The sequence below is a fragment of the Panulirus ornatus genome, chromosome 18, assembly GCF_036320965.1.
Source record: "Panulirus ornatus isolate Po-2019 chromosome 18, ASM3632096v1, whole genome shotgun sequence".
Lineage (NCBI taxonomy): Eukaryota > Metazoa > Arthropoda > Malacostraca > Decapoda > Palinuridae > Panulirus > Panulirus ornatus.
In genome coordinates, this window is record NC_092241.1 from 46,422,514 (window position 1) to 46,443,602 (window position 21,089).

General features: G+C 41.6%; 1 protein-coding gene across 1 annotated transcript in view; it reads left to right on the forward strand.

The window, feature by feature from the left end:
• Positions 1–21,089, forward strand: part of shtd (anaphase promoting complex subunit 1) — a 596,397-nt gene that overhangs the window by 44,997 nt on the left and 530,311 nt on the right. The window contains exons 4-7 of the mRNA XM_071673058.1: positions 5,141–5,163; positions 5,385–5,391; positions 10,823–10,854; positions 11,254–11,435. Coding sequence (XP_071529159.1) covers positions 5,141–5,163; positions 5,385–5,391; positions 10,823–10,854; positions 11,254–11,435 — 244 coding nt within the window. The remainder of the gene's footprint in view (positions 1–5,140; positions 5,164–5,384; positions 5,392–10,822; positions 10,855–11,253; positions 11,436–21,089) is intronic.

Below are 21,089 nucleotides of genomic sequence, written 5' to 3' on the forward strand. Positions count from 1 at the left end.
ATCATTTTCCCTAACCCTCTCACTTTGCACACCACCTCGACCAAAACATATCTGCCACTCTATATCTGCCACCCTATATCTGCCACTCAATCATCAAACACATTCAACAAACCTTCAAAATACTCACTCCATCTCCTTCTCACATCACTACTACTTGTTTTCACTTCCCCATTAGTCCCCTTCACTGAAGTTCCCATTTGCTCCCTTGTCTTACGCACTTTATTTAGCTCCTTCCAGAACATCTTTTTATTCTCCCTAAAATTTAATGATACTCTCTCACCCCAACTCTCATTTGCCCTCTTTTTCACCTCTTCCACCTTTCTCTTGACCTCCTATATATATATATTTTTTTTTTTTTTTTTTTTTTTCCAAAAGAAGGAACAGAGAAGACGGCCAGGTGAGGATATTCCCTCAAAGGCCCAGTCCTCTGTTCTTAACGCTACCTTGCTATCGCGGGAAATAGCGAATAGTATGAAAAAAAAATATATATATATATATATATATATATATATATATATATATTTATTTATTTATTTTTTTACTTTGTCGCTGTCTCCTGCGTTTGCGAGGTAGCGCAAGGACACAGATGAAAGAAATGGCCCAACCCACCCCCATACACATGTATATACATACACGTCCACACATGCAAATAGACATACCTATACATCTCAGTGTACACATATATATACACACACAGACACATACATATATACCCATGCACACAATTCACACTGTCTGCCTTTATTCATTCCCATCGCCACCTCGCCACACATGGAATACCATCCCCCTCCCCCCTCATGTGTGCGAGGTAGCGCTAGGAAAAGACAACAAAGGCCCCATTCGTTCACATTCAGTCTCTAGATGTCATGCAATAATGCCCGAAACCACAGCTCCCTTTCCACATCCAGGCCCCACAGAACTTTCCATGGTTTACCCCAGACGCTTCACATGCCCTGATTCAATCCACTGACAGCACGTCAACCCTGGTATACCACATCGATCCAGTTCACTCAATTCCTTGCCCGCCTTTCACCCTCTTGCATGTTCAGGCCCCGATCACTCAAAATGTTTTTCACTACATCTTTCCACCTCCAATTTGGTCTCCCACTTCTCGTTCCCTCCACCTCCGACACATATATCCTCTTGGTCAATCTTTCCTCACTCATTCTTTCCATGTGCCCAAACCATTTCAAAACACCCTCCTCTGCTCTCTCAACCACGCTCTTTTTATTTCCACATATCTCTCTTACCCTTACATTACTTACTCGATCAAACCACCTCACACCACACATTGTCCTCAAACATCTCATTTCCAGCACATCCACCCTCCTGCGCACAACTCTATCCATAGCCCATGCCTCGCAACCATACAACATTGTTGGAACCACTATTCCTTCAAACATACCCATTTTTGCTGTCGGAGATAATGTTCTCGACTTCCAAACATTCTTCAAGGCTCCCAGGATTTTTGCATCCTCCCCCACCCTATGATTCACTTCCGCTTCCATGGTTCCATCCGCTGCCAGATCCACTCCCAGATATCTAAAACACTTTACTTCCTCCAGTTTTTCTCCATTCAAACTTACCTCCCAATTGACTTGACTGTATTGTTGACTGGTTGGTAAGGTTATTTAATGTATGTATGACTCATGGTGAGGTGCCTGAGGATTGGCGGAATGCGTGCATAGTGCCATTGTACAAACGCAAAGGGGATAAGAGTGAGTGCTCAAATTACAGAGGTATAAGTTTGTTGAGTTATTTTTTTTTTTATTATACTTTGTCGCTGTCTCCCGCGTTTGCGAGGTAGCGCAAGGAAACAGACGAAAGAAATGGCCCAACCCCCCCCATACACATGTATATACATACGTCCACACACGCAAATATACATACCTACACAGCTTTCCATAGCTTACCCCAGACGCTTCACATGCCTTGATTCAATCCACTGACAGCACGTCAACCCCGGTATACCACATCGCTCCAATTCACTCTATTTCTTGCCCTCCTTTCACCCTCCTGCATGTTCAGGCCCCGATCACACAAAATCTTTTTCACTCCATCTTTCCACCTCCAATTTGGTCTCCCTCTTCTCCTTGTTCCCTCCACCTCCGACACATATATCCTCTTGGTCAATCTTTCCTCACTCATCCTCTCCATGTGCCCAAACCACTTCAAAACACCCTCTTCTGCTCTCTCAACCACGCTCTTTTTATTTCCACACATCTCTCTTACCCTTACGTTACTCACTCGATCAAACCACCTCACACCACACATTGTCCTCAAACATCTCATTTCCAGCACATCCATCCTCCTGCGCACAACTCTATCCATAGCCCACGCCTCGCAACCATACAACATTGTTGGAACCACTATTCCTTCAAACATACCCATTTTTGCTTTCCGAGATAATGTTCTCGACTTCCACACATTCTTCAAGGCCCCCAGAATTTTCGCCCCCTCCCCCACCCTATGATCCACTTCCGCTTCCATGGTTCCATCCGCTGCCAGATCCACTCCCAGATATCTAAAACACTTCACTTCCTCCAGTTTTTCTCCATTCAAACTCACCTCCCAATTGACTTGACCCTCAACCCTACTGTACCTAATAACCTTGCTCTTATTCACATTTACTCTTAACTTTCTTCCACACACTTTACCAAACTCAGTCACCAGCTTCTGCAGTTTCTCACATGAATCAGTTTGTTGAGTATTCCTGGTAAATTATATGGGAGGGTATTGATTGAGAGGGTGAAGGCATGTACAGAGCATCAGATTGGGGAAGAGCAGTGTGGTTTCAGAAGTGGTAGAGGATGTGTGGATCAGGTGTTTGCTTTGAAGAATGTATGTGAGAAATACTTAGAAAAGCAAATGGATTTGTATGTAGCATTTATGGATCTGGAGAAGGCATATGATAGAGTTGATAGAGATGCTCTGTGGAAGGTATTAAGAATATATGGTGTGGGAGGCAAGTTGTTAGAAGCAGTGAAAAGTTTTTATCGAGGATGTATGGCATGTGTATGTGTAGGAAGAGAGGAAAGTGATTGGTTCTCAGTGAAAGTAGGTTTGCGGCAGGGGTGTGTGATGTCTCCATGGTTGTTTAATTTGTTTATGGATGGGGTTGTTAGGGAGGTGAATGCAAGAGTTTTGGAAAGAGGGGCAAGTATGAAGTCTGTTGTGGATGAGAGAGCTTGGGAAGTGAGTCAGTTGTTGTTTGCTGATGATACAGCGCTTGTGGCTGACTCATATGAGAAACTGCAGAAGCTGGTGACTGAGTTTGGTAAAGTGTGTGAAAGAAGAAAGTTAAGAGTAAATGTGAATAAGAGCAAGGTTATTAGGTACAGTAGGGTTGAGGGTCAAGTCAATTGGGAGGTAAGTTTGAATGGAGAAAAACTGGAGGAAGTAAAGTGTTTTAGATATCTGGGAGTGGATCTGGCAGCGGATGGAACCATGGAAGCGGAAGTGAATCATAGGGTGGGGGAGGGGGGCGAAAATCCTGGGAGCCTTGAAGAATGTGTGGAAGTTGAGAACATTACCTCGGAAAGCAAAAATGGGTATGTTTGAAGGAATAGTGGTTCCAACAATGTTGTATGGTTGCGAGGCGTGGGCTATGGATAGAGTTGTGCGCAGGAGGGTGGATGTGCTGGAAATGAGATGTTTGAGGACAATATGTGGTGTGAGGTGGTTTGATCGAGTAAGTAACGTAAGGGTAAGAGAGATGTGTGGAAATGAAAAGAACGTGAGAGAGCAGAAGAGGATGTTTTGAAATGGTTTGGGCACATGGAGAGAATGAGTGAGGAAAGATTGACCAAGAGGATATATGTGTCGGAGGTGTAGGGGACGAGGAGAAGTGGGAGACCAAATTGGAGGTGGAAAGATGGAGTGAAAAAGATTTTGTGTGATCGGGGCCTGAACATGCAGGAGGGTGAAAGGCGTGCAAGGAATAGAGTGAATTGGATCGATGTGGTATACCGGGGTTGACGTGCTGTCAGTGGATTGAATCAGGGCATATGATGCGTCTGGGGTAAATCATGGAAAGTTGTGTGGGGCCTGGATGTGGAGAGGGAGCTGTGGTTTCGGGCATTATTGCGTGACAGCTGGAGACTGAGTGTGAACGAATGTGGCCTTTGTTGTCTTTTCCTAGTGCTACCTCGCACACATGAGGGGGGAGGGGGATGGTATTCCATGTGTGGCGAGGTGACAATGGGAATGAATAGGGGCAGACAGTGTGAATTGTGTGCATGGGTATAGATGTATGTGTCTGTGTGTTTATATATATGTGTACATTGAGATGTATAGGTATGTATATTTGCATGTGTGGGCGTGTGTGTGTGTACATTGTGAATGGGGGTGGGTTGTGCAATTTCTTTTGTCTGTGTCCTTGCGCTACCTCGCAAACATGGGAGACAGCGACAAAGCAAAATAATAAAAAAAAATAATATATATGTATATCCCTGGGGATAGGGGAGAAAGAATATCTCCTATGCAATCCTTACGTGTCGTAGAAGGCGACTAAAGGGGACGGGAGCTGGGGAGCTAGAAACCCTCCCCTCCTTGTATTTTAACTATCTAAAAGGAGAAAAAGAAGGAGTCACTTGGGGAGTGCTCATCCTCCTTGAATGCTCAGATTTGGGTGTCTAAATGTGTGTGGATTTAACCAAGATGAGAAAAAAGGAGAGATAGGTAGTATGTTTCAGGGAAGGAACCTGGATGTTTTGGCTCTGAGTGAAACGAAGCTCAAGGGTAAAGGAGAAGAGTGGTTTGGGAATGCTTTTGGAGTAAAGTCAGGGGTTGGTGAGAGGACAAGAGCAAATGAAGGAGAAGCACTACTCCTGAAACAGGAGTTGTTGGGTTATGTGATAGAGGGTAAGAAATTAGGCTCATTTGATATGGGTAAAACTGAAAGTGGATTGAGAAAGATGGGTAATTATTGGTGCATATGCCCCTGGGCATGAGAAGAAAGATCATGAGAGGCAAGTGTTTTGGGAGCAACTGAGTGAGTGTGTTTGCAATTTTGATGCACGAGACCAGGTTATAGTGATAGGTGCTTTGAATGCAAAGGTGAGTAATGTGACAGTTGAGGGAATAATTGGTGTACATGGGGTGTTCAGTGTTGTAAATGGAAATGGTGAAGAGCTCTTAGATTTGTGTGGTGGAAAAGGACCGGTGATTTGGGATACCTGGTTTAAAAAGAGAGATATACATAAGTATATGTATGTAAGTAGGAGAGATGGCCAGAGAGCCTTATTGGATTATGTGTTAATTGATAGGCGCATGAAAGAGAGACTTTTGGATGTTAATGTGCTGAGAGGTGTAACGGGAGGGATGTTTGATCATTATCTTGTTGAGATGAAGGTGAAGATTTGTAGAGGTTTTCAGAAAAGAAGAGTGAATGTCAGGGTGAAGAGAGTGGTGAGAGTAAGTGAGCTTTGGAAGGAGACTTGTGATGGCTTTCGCAAAAGATGTTTGTGGCATGAGAGGCGTGGGAGGTGGGCAAATTAGAAAGGGTAGTGAGTGGTGGGATGAAGAGGTAGATTATTAGTGAAAGAGAAGAGAGGCATTTGGACAATTTTTGCAAGGAAATAGTGCAAATGACTTGGAGATGTATAAAAGAAAGAGGCAGGAGGTCAAGAGAAAGGTGCAAGAGGTGAAAAAGATGGCAAATGAGAGTTGGGGTGAGAGAGTATCATTAAATTTTAGGGAGAACCAAAAGATGTTTTGGAAGGAGGTAAATAAAGTGCGTAAGACAAGAGAACAAATGGGAACATCGGTGAAGATGGCTACTTAGGAGGTAATAACAAGTAGTGGTGATGTGAGAAGGAGCTGGAGTGAGTATTTTGAAGGTTTGTTGAATGTGTTTGATGATAGAGTGGCAGATATAGGGTGTTTTGGTCGAGGTGGTGTGCGAAGTGAGAGGGGTCAGGGAGAATGGTTTGGTAAATGGGGAAGAGGTAGTGAAAGCTTTGTGGAAGATGAAAGCCGGCAAAGTGGCGGGTTTGGATGGTATTGCAGTGGAATTTATTAAGGAATGGGGTGACTGTGTTTTTGACTGGTTGGTGAGGATATTCAGTGTATGGCTCATGGTGAAGTGCCTGAGGATTGGCGGAATGCATGCGTAGTGCCATTGTACAAAGGTAAAGGGGATAAAGGTGAGTGTTCAAATTACAGAGTTATAAGTTGGTTGAGTATTCCTGGGAAATTATATGAGGGTTTTGACTAAGAGGGTGGTGGTGTGGGTATGGGAATGGATGAAGGCAGCAAGTATGAATATGTACATGTGTATTTATGGATATATCGTTGTATGTGTATATATATGTATACGTTGAAATGTATATTTATGTATATGTGTGTGTATAGATGTTTATGTATATACATGTGTATGTGGGTGGTTTGGGCCATTTCTCATTTGTTTCCTTGCACTACCTCGCTGATGTAGGAGATAGTGATTAAGTATAGTAGGAGATAGTGATTAAGTATAGTAATAGAATAAAAAAAATTTATTACAGTTCCCACTTTTTTTAACTCCTCTATCACTTGATGCTAATTTTAATTGTATAGATTGTAAAATTATTTAGTATGTAATTCCACAATATCGTGTGTGGTGGGGTGGCGATGGGAATGGATGAAGGCAACAAGTATGAATATGTACATTTCTATATATGTATATATCGGTGTATGTATACTTTGAAATGTATATGTATGTATATATTGAGTGGGAGATGTATAAAAGAAAGAGACAGGAGGTCAAGAGAAAGGTGCAAGAGGTGAAAAAAAGGGCAAGTGAGAGTTGGGGTGAGAGAGTATCATTAAATTTTAGGGAGAATAAAAAGATGTTCTGGAAGGAGGTAAATAAAGTGCGTAAGACAAGGGAGCAAATGGGAACTTCAGTGAAGGGCGCAAATGGGGAGGTGATAACAAGTAGTGGTGATGTGAGAAGGAGATGGAGTGAGTATTTTGAAGGTTTGTTGAATGTGTTTGATGATAGAGTGGCAGATATAGGGTGTTTTGGTCGAGGTGGTGTGCAAAGTGAGAGGGTTAGGGAAAATGATTTGGTAAACAGAGAAGAGGTAGTGAAAGCTTTGCGGAAGATGAAAGCCGGCAAAGCAGCAGGTTTGGATGGTATTGCAGTGGAATTTATTAAAAAAGGGGGTGACTGTATTGTTGACTGGTTGGTAAGGTTATTTAATGTATGTATGACTCATGGTGAGGTGCCTGAGGATTGGCGGAATGCGTGCATAGTGCAATTGTACAAAGGCAAAGGGGATAAGAGTGAGTGCTCAAATTACAGAGGTATAAGTTTGTTGAGTATTCCTGGTAAATTATATGGGAGGGTATTGATTGAGAGGGTGAAGGCATGTACAGAGCATCAGATTGGGGAAGAGCAGTGTGGTTTCAGAAGTGGTAGAGGATGTGTGGATCAGGTGTTTGCTTTGAAGAATGTATGTGAGAAATACTTAGAAAAGCAAATGGATTTGTATGTAGCATTTATGGATCTGGAGAAGGCATATGATAGAGTTGATAGAGATGCTCTGTGGAAGGTATTAAGAGTATATGGTGTGGGAGGCAAGTTGTTAGAAGCAGTGAAAAGTTTTTATCGAGGATGTAAGGCATGTGTACGTGTAGGAAGAGAGGAAAGTGATTGGTTCTTAGTGAATGTAGGTTTGCGGCAGGGGTGTGTGATGTCTCCATGGTTGTTTAATTTGTTTATGGATGGGGTTGTTAGGGAGGTAAATGCAAGAGTTTTGGAAAGAGGGGCAAGTATGAAGTCTGTTGGGGATGAGAGAGCTTGGGAAGTGAGTCAGTTGTTGTTCGCTGATGATACAGCGCTGGTGGCTGATTCATGTGTGAAACTGCAGAAGCTGGTGACTGAGTTTGGTAAAGTGTGTGGAAGAAGAAAGTTAAGAGTAAATGTGAATAAGAGCAAGGTTATTAGGTACAGTAGGGTTGAGGGTCAAGTCAATTGGGAGGTGAGTTTGAATGGAGAAAAACTGGAGGAAGTAAAGTGTTTCAGATATCTGGGAGTGGATCTGGCAGCGGATGGAACCATGGAAGCGGAAGTGGATCATAGGGTGGGGGAGGGGGCAAAAATTCTGGGGGCCTTGAAGAATGTGTGGAAGTCGAGAACATTATCTCGGAAAGCAAAAGTGGGTATGTTTGAAGGAATAGTGGTTCCAACAATGTTGTATGGTTGCGAGGCGTGGGCTATGGATAGAGTTGTGTGCAGGAGGATGGATGTGCTGGAAATGAGATGTTTGAGGACAATGTGTGGTGTGAGGTGGTTTGATCGAGTGAGTAACGTAAGGGTAAGAGAGATGTGTGGAAATAAAAAGAGCGTGGTTGAGAGAGCAGAAGAGGGTGTTTTGAAATGGTTTGGGCACATGGAGAGAATGAGTGAGGAAAGATTGACCAAGAGGATATATGTGTCAGAGGTGGAGGGAACGAGGAGAAGAGGGAGACCAAATTGGAGGTGGAAAGATGGAGTGAAAAAGATTTTGTGTGATCGGGGCCTGAACATGCAGGAGGGTGAAAGGAGGGCAAGGAATAGAGTGAATTGGAGCGATGTGGTATACCGGGGTTGACGTGCTGTCAGTGGATTGAATCAAGGCATGTGAAGCATCTGGGGTAAACCATGGAAAGCTGTGTAGGTATGTATATTTGCGTGTGTGGACGTATGTATATACATGTGTATGGGGGGGGGTTGGGCCATTTCTTTCGTCTGTTTCCTTGCGCTACCTCGCAAACGCGGGAGACAGCGACAAAGTATAATATAATATATATAATATGTGTGTGTATGGATGTTTATGTATATACATGTGTATGTGGGTAGGTTGAGCCTTTCCTTGTCTGTTTCCTTGCAGTACCTCGCTGATATAGGAGACGGTGATTAAGTATAATAATGAAAAAAAATGTATATATCTATTTACAGCTCACACACTGTTTTAACTCCTCTATCACTTGATGCCAATGTAAATTGTATAGATTGTAAAATTATTTAATATGTAAGGCCACAATTCTCTGTATACAACCTGACCGCACAATAGCTTGAGGCAGACTGAGACTGAAACAAAGTGAGTCTTTCACACACTACCAAACCAAGGGCATTTTTTTAAATGATTATTCATTAATGTATTATTATTTGCCTTGTCAATTAAATATGAAATCTGTTATATTGAGGTACATTAAATCAAGGGTTTACTGTATTTAGTAATTTTCTTTGTCTCCTGATTAGTATGGGAAAACTATGACTGGCATTGTAATCTAAGCTGTCAGAGCTCATAGCAACTAGGACATCCACACAGTATGTGGGATTTTCTTATGCTATCCTGCCTGTGTGCAGTTGTCCTATACTCCTCAATATTTTGATGGACACTGACTAGCTGAATTTTAATGAAAATATGGGCAGGGATATGGAAGCATTGTTGAAGATGCCAGTTAATGTTCTCTAAGTCAGTAAATGTCTATTTACTGTGTGCAGAATTTTTGGAAACCCTTAACAATACATAGCCCACTTGCAGGTGGTCTGTTCTGTATATGACACATTATCAATCAGAGGTTTAACTTAGTAAGATGGTTTTCATCTTTTCATAAATTTAATGTTTCTGGTATTAACTCCATGATGTCTCACTAAGTTCTCTTTTTTGATGCTCAAAATTTATGCTTTTTAAGTTTAATAATAGTGGGTAGCTATAGTTTCAAAGATATTCTTGCACAAATGAAAAAAAATCACTTCAGAAATATATTATGTCCACTACTCTCACTCTGATAATGCATTGAAGTTTTGTAGATGCTTCAGCATAACATGCTAAAACGTGCTGGATATAGGTCTGAGCGTCAAGTGAGTTGCTACTGTACATGTATCATTTATTGACCTACTCTGAAAAATTGATCACTAATTATTACTGTTTTTATTCATATGATAAAATCTTTTCTCGTTATAATGAATATGATTCATTGGTAGTTTTTTCATAACAGCAAAACTATAAAAGTATGTGAAATTAACAACTTCACCAATCAGATACAGCGTTTTCAAAGCCAGCCAGTTGCAGGCATTGCTACTTCCAATTTTGCTAGAAAACCTGCTCCTGCCTCATCTTGGTCAACTTTCAGTTCTGAAAGAGTCAGTCCATAAAATCACTTTTCTCATGATCTGAAGACAAATTATAGTCATTGTATTCAGGATTAAGTTTTATCTGATCTTTTGAATCGAGCTCAGCTTATGTTAATATCCATCTGGAGACATTAATGGTTAATTAACAGAGAAATACCTGTGAAATATGTAACTTTTTGTAACATGAAAATTTATTTACATTCTGTTTTATGCATATATTCTTTGTCACTTTTACATATAATAAAAACTTTTGATGCTAATATGTACCAACTGGTCAGTTCATGCATATCACTTGTGGTGTATGCACCACTGACAATGAACCATTTGCTCAGATGATCAAGATCTCTCTCCTTTCTGCCTTGCCTTCACATGTGTTATCATTATAATTAAGCTCATTAGCTTATCACTAGAGGTAATACAGGTCAGAAGCCATTAGCCTTGATGATTCATTTCTCTCCCCTTTCTGCCTTGCTGCTACATTGGAGTTTAGCTAACTAACAAAGAAAACTGACCATATTGCTGGAGAGGATATTCTTTCTTGACTTCATGGCTTGAATATGATGGTACCTACAATAGTTGAGTCTCTGGCACTTGTGCAAGGAGGGATTACCTACCTAGAAGTGCCAATGACAAGTGTCTATCTGAGGCAGGGTTAGCATTTAGGGAGAGTTACCCTTGTTTTATACTGTCACAGGGTTGTCTTGGAAGTTCCCATAGGTGTTTGATAAAGATCACTTAGACCATTCACTGTGTTGGATTGTTGGTTATTATTTTGGTTGAGATGTCTGGTTAGGGAAAGTTGAGATCCCCTAAATCAAAGCAAGCATTTTGCTCTTTTCTCTTTGATCTTTTTTTAATGATAATGGGAAAGTGTAAGTGTGTTACAGTAGAATATGTATGTATATTGGAAAATAAATGATCTAATATGATAAAGGAACAATATGGTGTCAGAGCATCCTATGATTCAGGAAGTCTGCCTCATCCTTTTGATTTTCTGTATCATTTCATGAATTATCTATTCATATAGCGTATATCTTATTTTTCCATTTTGGAGCCCTGTGGGAGATTCATACAAATTGTTGTCATGGATATGGGAAATTTACTGTAAACTTTTGCCATATTCTGTAGTTTCAAGTTTTTCACTGCAGTAAGTTAATTGGTAACTTTTTCCAGGTTCGGAATGTGTGGCCAGTGAAGTATGGAATTCTTCTGGAGCGTCAGGTGCCTGCAACGGAAATAGCATCACCGAAACCAGATGGAGAACGACTGCCAACATTTTACAGTTTACTGCATCCATTAGATGAAATAAATCCTCTCCTGTATAGAGCTGGTTAGAATAAAAACTTCATTATTCTTTTACAAAATCTTTGCTGTGCCTCATGTCAGGCCAAGGTCACCCCACCTCATAATTTCTCTGCAGGCTTTCTGTGTGTTGTGTATCATTAATCTCATTTGAAGTGTGTGAATCAGATTTAGACTACGTGCACCTTTTGACGAAAGTTAATGTTGTAATCCCAACTCAGTTGTGTGGGCTAACAATTGTAGAGATTACTGTGCAGGCTAACAGTAGTAGAGGTTACATGGAATGGGAACCATGTAACTTAACATGGTGGACCTGTCACTGCAAGTAATTGAACCCAAGTTGTTAATGTTCAGTGTTCAATGTGAGCAAAGCTCTGCATGTTTTTCTTGCCCACTAGTAGATGGCATCTTCAGACTCTTTTTACCAAACAAACAGTGCATTGCTTTTACTTGCTAGTACAGATTGTGTAGGAAGGAATGTAGTTTTTTGTTAGCTTCTCTTCAATTATGACAGTGATGGTATTCTTCAGAGCTGTGTTCCATGATCTGTTGGTGGTGAATGGTTTTGTCTGAGCATATTTCTTTTCTTCATGAGGTCTGCAGTCTGCATGAAGGCCAGATCATATTGTTTTTTTATGTTCTTGAGGTATGTGTTTCTTGCTGGTTTGGTTGATATAGTTAGTGAAGTATGAGATGGCATAGTATAGGGATAGGAAATTATACTTGATGAAGTATTGGTGACACAGATCAGGCTCACCTTTGGCCATTCAGAGACTGCTTCAGAGGTAACATTATTAACCTGCTTACTCTAGGCCACCCAGCAGCTCAGAATTATCTGGATGTTGCACTGACCAGACATCTTCTAGACCAGTTTTTCCATTCTGTGCATTAGTATCCTTTTTCTCTCCTTTATCCATATAGTTTAATTTAATATGGCTATGGTGTTTTATAAGTGTGGTTTGGTTAAGGTTATAGAGGAAAATTCTGAGTAAATGTGAACAGAATCAAGGTTATTAGGTTTAGCTGTGGAGGGAGAGAGGTTTGTTGGAGTGTGAGTTTGAATAGACACAACTTGGAGAAGTTCGTTTTGTATATACTTGGGAGTGGAAATGATGGCAAAAGTGGAGATGAGGAACATGCATATTCCTTGAAACTAATCTCAGATCCCTTAAACTGCAATATTGCTATAAAAATCTATCTGGAGTGCACTGTATGAATACCAGCCAATCTGTTTTCCTATAGTTTGTGTATACTATTTTGATGGCTTTGTGGGTTGGATGGGTTTGTTGAAGTGTTGTCATAAAGGATAGATGGCCAATGGAGGGTTCATGCGGTGTGCTCCAATTGGCTCGTAAATGTAGTGCTGCTATGCAAAATGCTATATCTGGTGAGGTTGGATCTGGATTTGAATGAGTGGGAGTCTAATTGATTGGTTGAACAGGGTGAGGATGTTGAGTGAGTGGTTTCAGTTGTTCATCTGGTTTTGATAGCTCAATCTAGGGACTTAGGCATGAGTAGTGATCCAAACAGGATGATGGGTATTGAAATCTATACTTGTATAAGCGGTGAGTGCATTGGTCAAGTTTTGTAGCTGGGAGTGTACCTAGAAGGGCATATGAGGAAGAAAAGCATGTAGGTGTTAGGTATGTAGCAGAAAGTGTTTCGTAGATTTATTTCTATGGACTGTTTGTCAAGAGTGTTGTGATTGTTTGTGATCTCTTTTGTATATTGACTGCCATCAGTGAATTGGATGTTGTGCTTTACAAATGCTATTGGTTCCACTTGCCCTTGTTTTCTGCTTTAGGGTTGTGTCTTCATAGTGAGTGGGGAGTATAAGTCTGGTTTCTTGGATGAGGACTGTGTGCATGTTGTATTCACGAAGTAGGTTGAGTACTTCTGTGTATTTGATGGATACCATTGATGTTGAGTTGTAGCATGTGAATAGGGTTTTGTGGAATAGTAGTATTAGCTTGTGAATTGTGGGATTGTGTATTTTGTGTTGTTACTTGTTGGGTGTTTGTATTGGTTGTGTGTTTTTGGAAGGGTTCCATGAGTATTTGTAGCTGAGTGGCTGTTGCATGTCCAGAATTCTGAGTGCTTTTTCTTCCCTACAATGTGTTCCATGAGCTTAAGAGATTCTCTTGGAAATTTGGGATTATGACATTTTAAACCTCTGTCTTCCCGTTGAGGAAATATTTCTTCCATGTCTGTAGCTGTTCTCCCAAAAAGTTGGTGGTGACACACACATTTCAGGCTCACCTTTGGCCATTCATAGACTGCTACAGAGATAACATCATTAACCTACTACTCCTGGCCACCCAGCAGCTCAGAATTCTATGAATGATGTGCTGACCAGACATCTTCCAGACCAACTTTTTCCATCCTGTGCATTTGTATCATTTTTTTTCCTTGGAGCCAGATGGATTTTGTAGATATCTGGGAGTGGATAAGGATTAAAAGCTGGAGGTGAGGGACATGCACTAACCACAGATCCCTTAAACTGCAATGTTGCCATGAAAAGCCATCAGAAAATGTAATAGAATAACTACTCCCACAGTCACATGACTGTTCCCCCAAAAATGACAGATAAGAATAACAAACACAAGCAGTTTGATTTTATAAGAAAGGGAGGAAGAGTAGCAGATTGCTGTAATGGTGAGGGCTCGACACAAAATTCTCCTGATGCCAACTGTTGTTCCCACACATAATCACTGTTGCCGTAAGGTTCCATTAAACACCTTGAAGTGCAGGCACCACACCATAATGTGTCTGAGGTACCCTTCCTGTTAAGGCTAGACTTATGAATATTGAAATAATTTGAACTAACAGTACAACCAATATCTTATCTAGTATTATCCAGTATAGGTAAAAAAAGTAAGCTACAGTAACATGGAAGCACTCATTGGAGAGGGGCGAGTATGCAGTCTGTTGGGGATGAGAAGGCCTGGGAAGTGAGACAGTTGTTGTTAGCCAATGATACAGCACTGGTGGCTGATTCTAATGAGAAGCTGCAGAAATTGGTGACTGAGTTTGGAAGAGTGTGAAAGGAGAAAGTTAAGAGTAAGTATGAATAAAAGCAAGGTTATTACGTTTAGCAGGGTTGAGGGACAAGTAAGTTGGGAGGTAAGTTTGATTAGTAAAAATTGGAGGAAGTGAAGTGTTTTAGATATCTGGGAGTGGACTTGGCAGCAAATGCAATCATAGAAGTGGAAGTAAGTCAGGGTGGGGGAGGGGGTGAAGGTTCTGGGAGGGATGAAGAATGTGTCGAAAGAGAGAACATTATCTTGTAGAGCAAAAATGGGTTTCTTTGAAGGAAAAGTGGCTCCAGCAATGTTATATCGTTGCAAGGCATGGGTTATAGATAGAGGTTGTGTGGAGGAGGGTGGATGTGTTGGAAATGAAATGTATGAGGACAATATGTGATGTGAGGTGGTTTAACTGAGTAAGTAATGAAAGGGTAAGAGAAATCTGTGGTAATAAAAAGAGTGTGGTTGAGAGAGCAGAAGAGGGTGTATTGAAATTGTTTGGTTACATGGAGAGAATGAGTGAGGAAAAATTGACAGAGAGGATATATGTGTCTGAGGTGGAGGGAACGAGAAGTGGGAGACCAAGTTGGAGGTGAACCATATATGTACATGTGTATATATGTATATGTCTGTGTATATATATGTATGTATACGTTGAAATGTATTTTATTTATTGTTTTGCTTTGTTGCTGTCTCCCGCGTTAGCGAGGTAGCGAAAGGAAACAGACAAAAGAATGGCCCAACCCACCCACATACACGTATATACATACACGTCCACACACGCAAATATACATACCTATACATCTCAATGTACACATATATATACGTACACACACAGACATATACATATATACACATGTACATAATTCATAGTCTGCCTTTATTCATTCCCATCACCACCCCTCCACACATGAAATAACAACCCCCTCCCCCCTCATGTGTGCAAGGTAGTGCTAGGAAAAGACAACAAAGGCCCCATTTGTTCACACTCAGTCTCTAGCTGTCATGTAATAATGCACCGAAACCACAGCTCCCTTTCCACACCCAGGCCCCACAGAACTTTCAATGGTTTACCCCAGATGCTTCACATGCCCTGGTTCAATCCATTGACAGCACGTCCACCCCAGTATACCACATCGTTCCAATTCACTCTATTCCTTGAACACCTTTCACCCTCCTGCATGTTCAAGCCCCGATCACTCAAAATCTTTTTCACTCCATCTTTCCACCTCCAATTTGGTCTCTCACTTCTCCTCGTTCCCTCCACCTCTGACACATATATCCTCTTGGTCAATCTTTCCTCACTCATCCTCTCCATGTGACCAAACCATTTCAAAACACCCTCTTCTGCTCTCTCGACCACACTCTTTTTATTTCTTTCGTCTGTTTCCTTACGCTACCTCGCAATCGCGGGAGACAGCAACAAAGCAAAATAAATAGATATAAAATATATATATATATATATATATATATATATATATATATATTTTTTTTTTTTTTGCTTTATCACTGTCTCCCGCGTTTGCGAGGTAGCGCAAGGAAGCAGACAAAAGAAATGGCCCAACCCACCCCCATACACATATATATACATACACGTCCACACACGCAAATATACATACCTACACAGCTTTCCATGGTTTACCCCAGACGCTTCACATGCCCTGATTCAATCCACTGACAGCACGTCAACCCTGGTATACCACATCGATCCAATTCACTCTATTCCTTGGTCTCCTTTCACCCTCCTGCATGTTCAGGCCCCGATCACACAAAATCTTTTTCACTCCATCTTTCCACCTCCAATTTGGTCTCCCACTTCTCCTCGTTCCCTCCACCTCCGACACATATATCCTCTTGGTCAATCTTTCCTCACTCATTCTCTCCATGTGCCCAAACCATTTCAAAACACCCTCTTCTGCTCTCTCAACCATGCTCTTTTTATTTCCACACATCTCTCCTACCCTTACGTTACTTACTCGATCAAACCACCTCACACCACACATTGTCCTCAAACATCTCATTTCCAGCACATCCATCCTCCTGCACACAACTCTATCCATAGCCCACGCCTTGCAACCATACAACATTGTTGGAACCACTATTCCTTCAAACATACCCATTTTTGCTTTCTGAGATAATGTTCTCGACTTCCACACATTCTTCAAGGCTCCCAGAATTTTCGCCCCCTCCCCCACCTTATGATTCACTTCCGCTTGCATGGTGCCATCCGCTGCCAGATCCACTCCCAGATATCTAAAACACTGTACTTCCTCCACTTTTTCTCCATTCAAACTTACCTCCCAACTGACTTGGCCCTCAACCCTACTGTACCTAATAACCTTGCTCTTATTCACATTTACTCTTAACTTTCTTCTTTCACACACTTTACCAAACTCAGTCACCAGCTTCTGCAGTTTCTCACATGAATCAGCCACCAGCGCTGTATCATCAGCGAACAACAACTGACTCACTTCCCAAGCTCTCTCATCCCCAACAGACTTCATACTTGCCCCTCTTTCCAAAACTCTTGCATTCACCTCCCTAACAACCCCATCCATAAACAAATTAAACAACCATGGAGACATCACACACCCCTGCCGCAAACCTACATTCACTGAGAACCAATCACTTTCCTCTCTTCCTACACGTACACATGCCTTACATCCTCGATAAAAACTTTTCACTGCTTCTAACAACTTGCCTCCCACACCATATATTCTTAATACCTTCCACAGAGCATCTCTATCAACTCTATCATATGCCTTCTCCAGATCCATAAATGCTACATACAAATCCATTTGCTTTTCTAAGTATTTCTCACATACATTCTTCAAAGCAAACACCTGATCCACACATCCTCTACCACTTCTGAAACCACACTGCTCTTCCCCAATCTGATGCTCTGTACATGCCTTCACCCTCTCAATCAATACCCTCCCATATAATTTACCAGGAATACACAACAAACTTATACCTCTGTAATTTGAGCACTCACTCTTATCCCCTTTGCCTTTGTGCAGTGGCATTATGCACGCATTCCGCCAATCCTCAGGCACCTCACCATGAGTCATACATACATTAAATAACCTTACCAACCAGTCAATAATACAGTCACCCCCTTTTATAATAAATTCCACTGCAATACCATCCAAACCTGCTGCCTTGCCGGCTTTCATCTTCCGCAAAGCTTTTACTACCTCTTCTCTGTTTACCAAATCATTTTCCCTAACCCTCTCACTTTGCACACCACCTCGACCAAGACACCCTATATCTGCCACTCTATCATCAAACACATTCAACAAACCTTCAAAATACTCACTCCATCTCCTTCTCACATCCCCACTACTTGTTATCACCACCCCATTTGCGCCCTTCACTGAAGTTCCCATTTGCTCCCTTGTGTTACGCACTTTATTTACCTCCCTCCAGAACATCTTTTTATACTCCCTAAAATTTAATGATACTCTCTCACCCCAACTCTCATTTGCCCTCTTTTTCACCTCTTGCACCTTTCTCTTGACCTCCTGTCTCTTTCTTTTATACATCTCCCACTCAATTGCATTTTTTCCCTGCAAAAATCGTCCAAATGCCTCTCTCTTCTCTTTCACTAATAATCTTACTTCTTCATCCCACCACTCACTACCCTTTCTAATCAAACAAAATCCTCCCCTCTCGTTTTTTTTCTTTTTAATTTTCCAAATGAAGGAACAGAGAAGGGGGCGAGGTGAGGATATTCCCTCAAAGGCCCAGTCCACTGTTCTTAACGCTACCTCGCTATCGTGGGAAATGGCGAATAGTATGAAAGAAAAAGAAAAGATATATATATATTTATTCATTTTATTTTATTATACTTTGTCGCTGTCACCCGCGTTTGCGAGGTAGCGCAAGGAAACAGACGAAAGAAATGGCCCAACCCCCCCCCCATACACATGTATATACATACGTCCACACACGCAAATATACATACCTACACAGCTTTCCATGGTTTACCCCAGACGCTTCACATGCCCTGATTCAATCCACTGACAGCACGTCAACCCCGGTATACCACATCGCTCCAATTCACTCTATTCCTTGCCCTCCTTTCACCCTCCTGCATGTTCAGGCCCCGATCACACAAAATCTTTTTCACTCCATCTTTCCACCTCCAATTTGGTCTCCCTCTTCTCCTTGTTCCCTCCACCTCCGACACATATATCCTCTTGGTCAATCTTTCCTCACTCATTCTCTCCATGTGCCCAAACCACTTCAAAACACCCTCTTCTGCTCTCTCAACCACGCTCTTTTTATTTCCACACATCTCTCTTACCCTCACGTTACTCACTCGATCAAACCACCTCACACCACACATTGTCCTCAAACATCTCATTTCCAGCACATCCATCCTCCTGCGCACAACTCTATCCATAGCCCACGCCTCGCAACCATACAACATTGTTGGAACCACTATTCCTTCAAACATACCCATTTTTGCTTTCCGAGATAATGTTCTCGACTTCCACACATTCTTCAAGGCCCCCAGGATTTTCGCCCCCTCCCCCACCCTATGATCCACTTCCGCTTCCATGGTTCCATCCGCTGCCAGATCCACTCCCAGATATCTAAAACACTTCACTTCCTCCAGTTTTTTTCCATTCAAACTCACCTCCCAATTGACTTGACCCTCAACCCCACTGTACCTAATAACCTTGCTCTTATTCACATTTACTCTTAACTTTCTTCTTCCACACACTTTTCCAAACTCAGTCACCAGCTTCTGCAGTTTCTCACATGAATCAGCCACCAGCGCTGTATCATCAGCGAACAACAACTGACTCACTTCCCAAGCTCTCTCATCCCCAACAGACTTCATACTTGCCCCTCTTTCCAAAACTCTTGCATTCACCTCCCTAACAACCCCATCCATAAACAAATTAAACAACCATGGAGACATCACACACCCCTGCCGCAAACCTACATTCACTGAGAACCAATCACTTTCCTCTCTTCCTACACGTACACATGCCTTACATCCTCGATAAAAACTTTTCACTGCTTCTAACAACTTTCCTCCCACACCATATATTCTTAATACCTTCCACAGAGCATCTCTATCAACTCTATCATATGCCTTCTCCAGATCCATAAATGCTACATACAAATCCATTTGCTTTTCTAAGTATTTCTCACATACATTCTTCAAAGCAAACACCTGATCCACACATCCTCTACCACTTCTGAAACCACACTGCTCTTCCCCAATCTGATGCTCTGTACATGCCTTCACCCTCTCAATCAATACCCTCCCATATAATTTACCAGGAATACTCAACAAACTTATACCTCTGTAATTTGAGCACTCACTCTTATCCCCTTTGCCTTTGTACAATGGCACTATGCACGCATTCCGCCAATCCTCAGGCACCTCACCATGAGTCATACATACATTAAATAACCTTACCAACCAGTCAACAATACAGTCACCCCCTTTTTTAATAAATTCCACTGCAATACCATCCAAACCTGCTGCCTTGCCGGCTTTCATCTTCCGCAAAGCTTTCACTACCTCTTCTCTGTTTACCAAATCATTTTCCCTAACCCTCTCACTTTGCACACCACCTCGACCAAAACACCCTATATCTGCCACTCTATCATCAAACACATTCAACAAACCTTCAAAATACTCACTCCATCTCCTTCTCACATCACCACTACTTGTTATCACCTCCCCATTGCGCCCTTCACTGAAGTTCCCATTTGCTCCCTTGTCTTACGCACTTTATTTACCTCCTTCCAGAACTTCTTTTTTTTCTCCATAAAATTTAATGATACTCTCTCACCCCAACTCTCATTTGCCCTCTTTTCACCTCTTGCAATTTCTCTTGACCTCCCGTCCTTCTTTTATACATCTCCCCCTCAATTTCTTTTTTTTTTTTTTTTTTTTTTTTTTTTTTTTTTTTTTTTTTTTCCCCAAAAACCCTCCCTTTTTTAAAACCCCTCCTTTTTTAAAATTCAATTTTAAAAAAAAGAAAAATTTTTTTTATAAAATTATTCCCCTTTTTTTAATTTTGCTGTCACCCCCCCTTTGCGATGGTTTTGCGAAGGGAAAAACAAAAAGGGCCCCCCCCCCCCACAAAGTTTCTGTCCAAAGCAAAAACATCCTTAACAGCTTTCCCGGGTTTACCCCAAGCTTTTACACCCTGTTCAACCCCTGACGCACTCAACCCTTTTACCACATCGTCCAAATTTACTCTATTCCCCTTTCCCCTTTCACCCCCCCGCATGTCAGGCCCCCAAACCAAAAAATTTTTTTACTCCCTTTCACTCAATTTGGTCTCCCCTTCTCCTGTTCCCCCCCCTCCACACATTTCCTCTTGTCAATTTTTTTCCTACCATTCTTCCATGGCCCCAAAAAAAATTTAAAACACCCCTTCTCTTCCTAACCACCTTTTTTTTTTCCACACACTTTCTTACCCTATTACTTACTCGTCAAACCACCCCACACCCAATTGTCCCAAACATTCTTTCCAGCAATCCACCTCCTCCCCAACTCTACCATAGCCCCGCCCGCAACCTAAACTTTTGGAACCACTTTTTTTCAAACATACCCATTTTTTGCTTTCCGAAAAATTTTACTCGGGATTTCCCAAACACTTTCCCTTAAAGGGGCCCCCGGG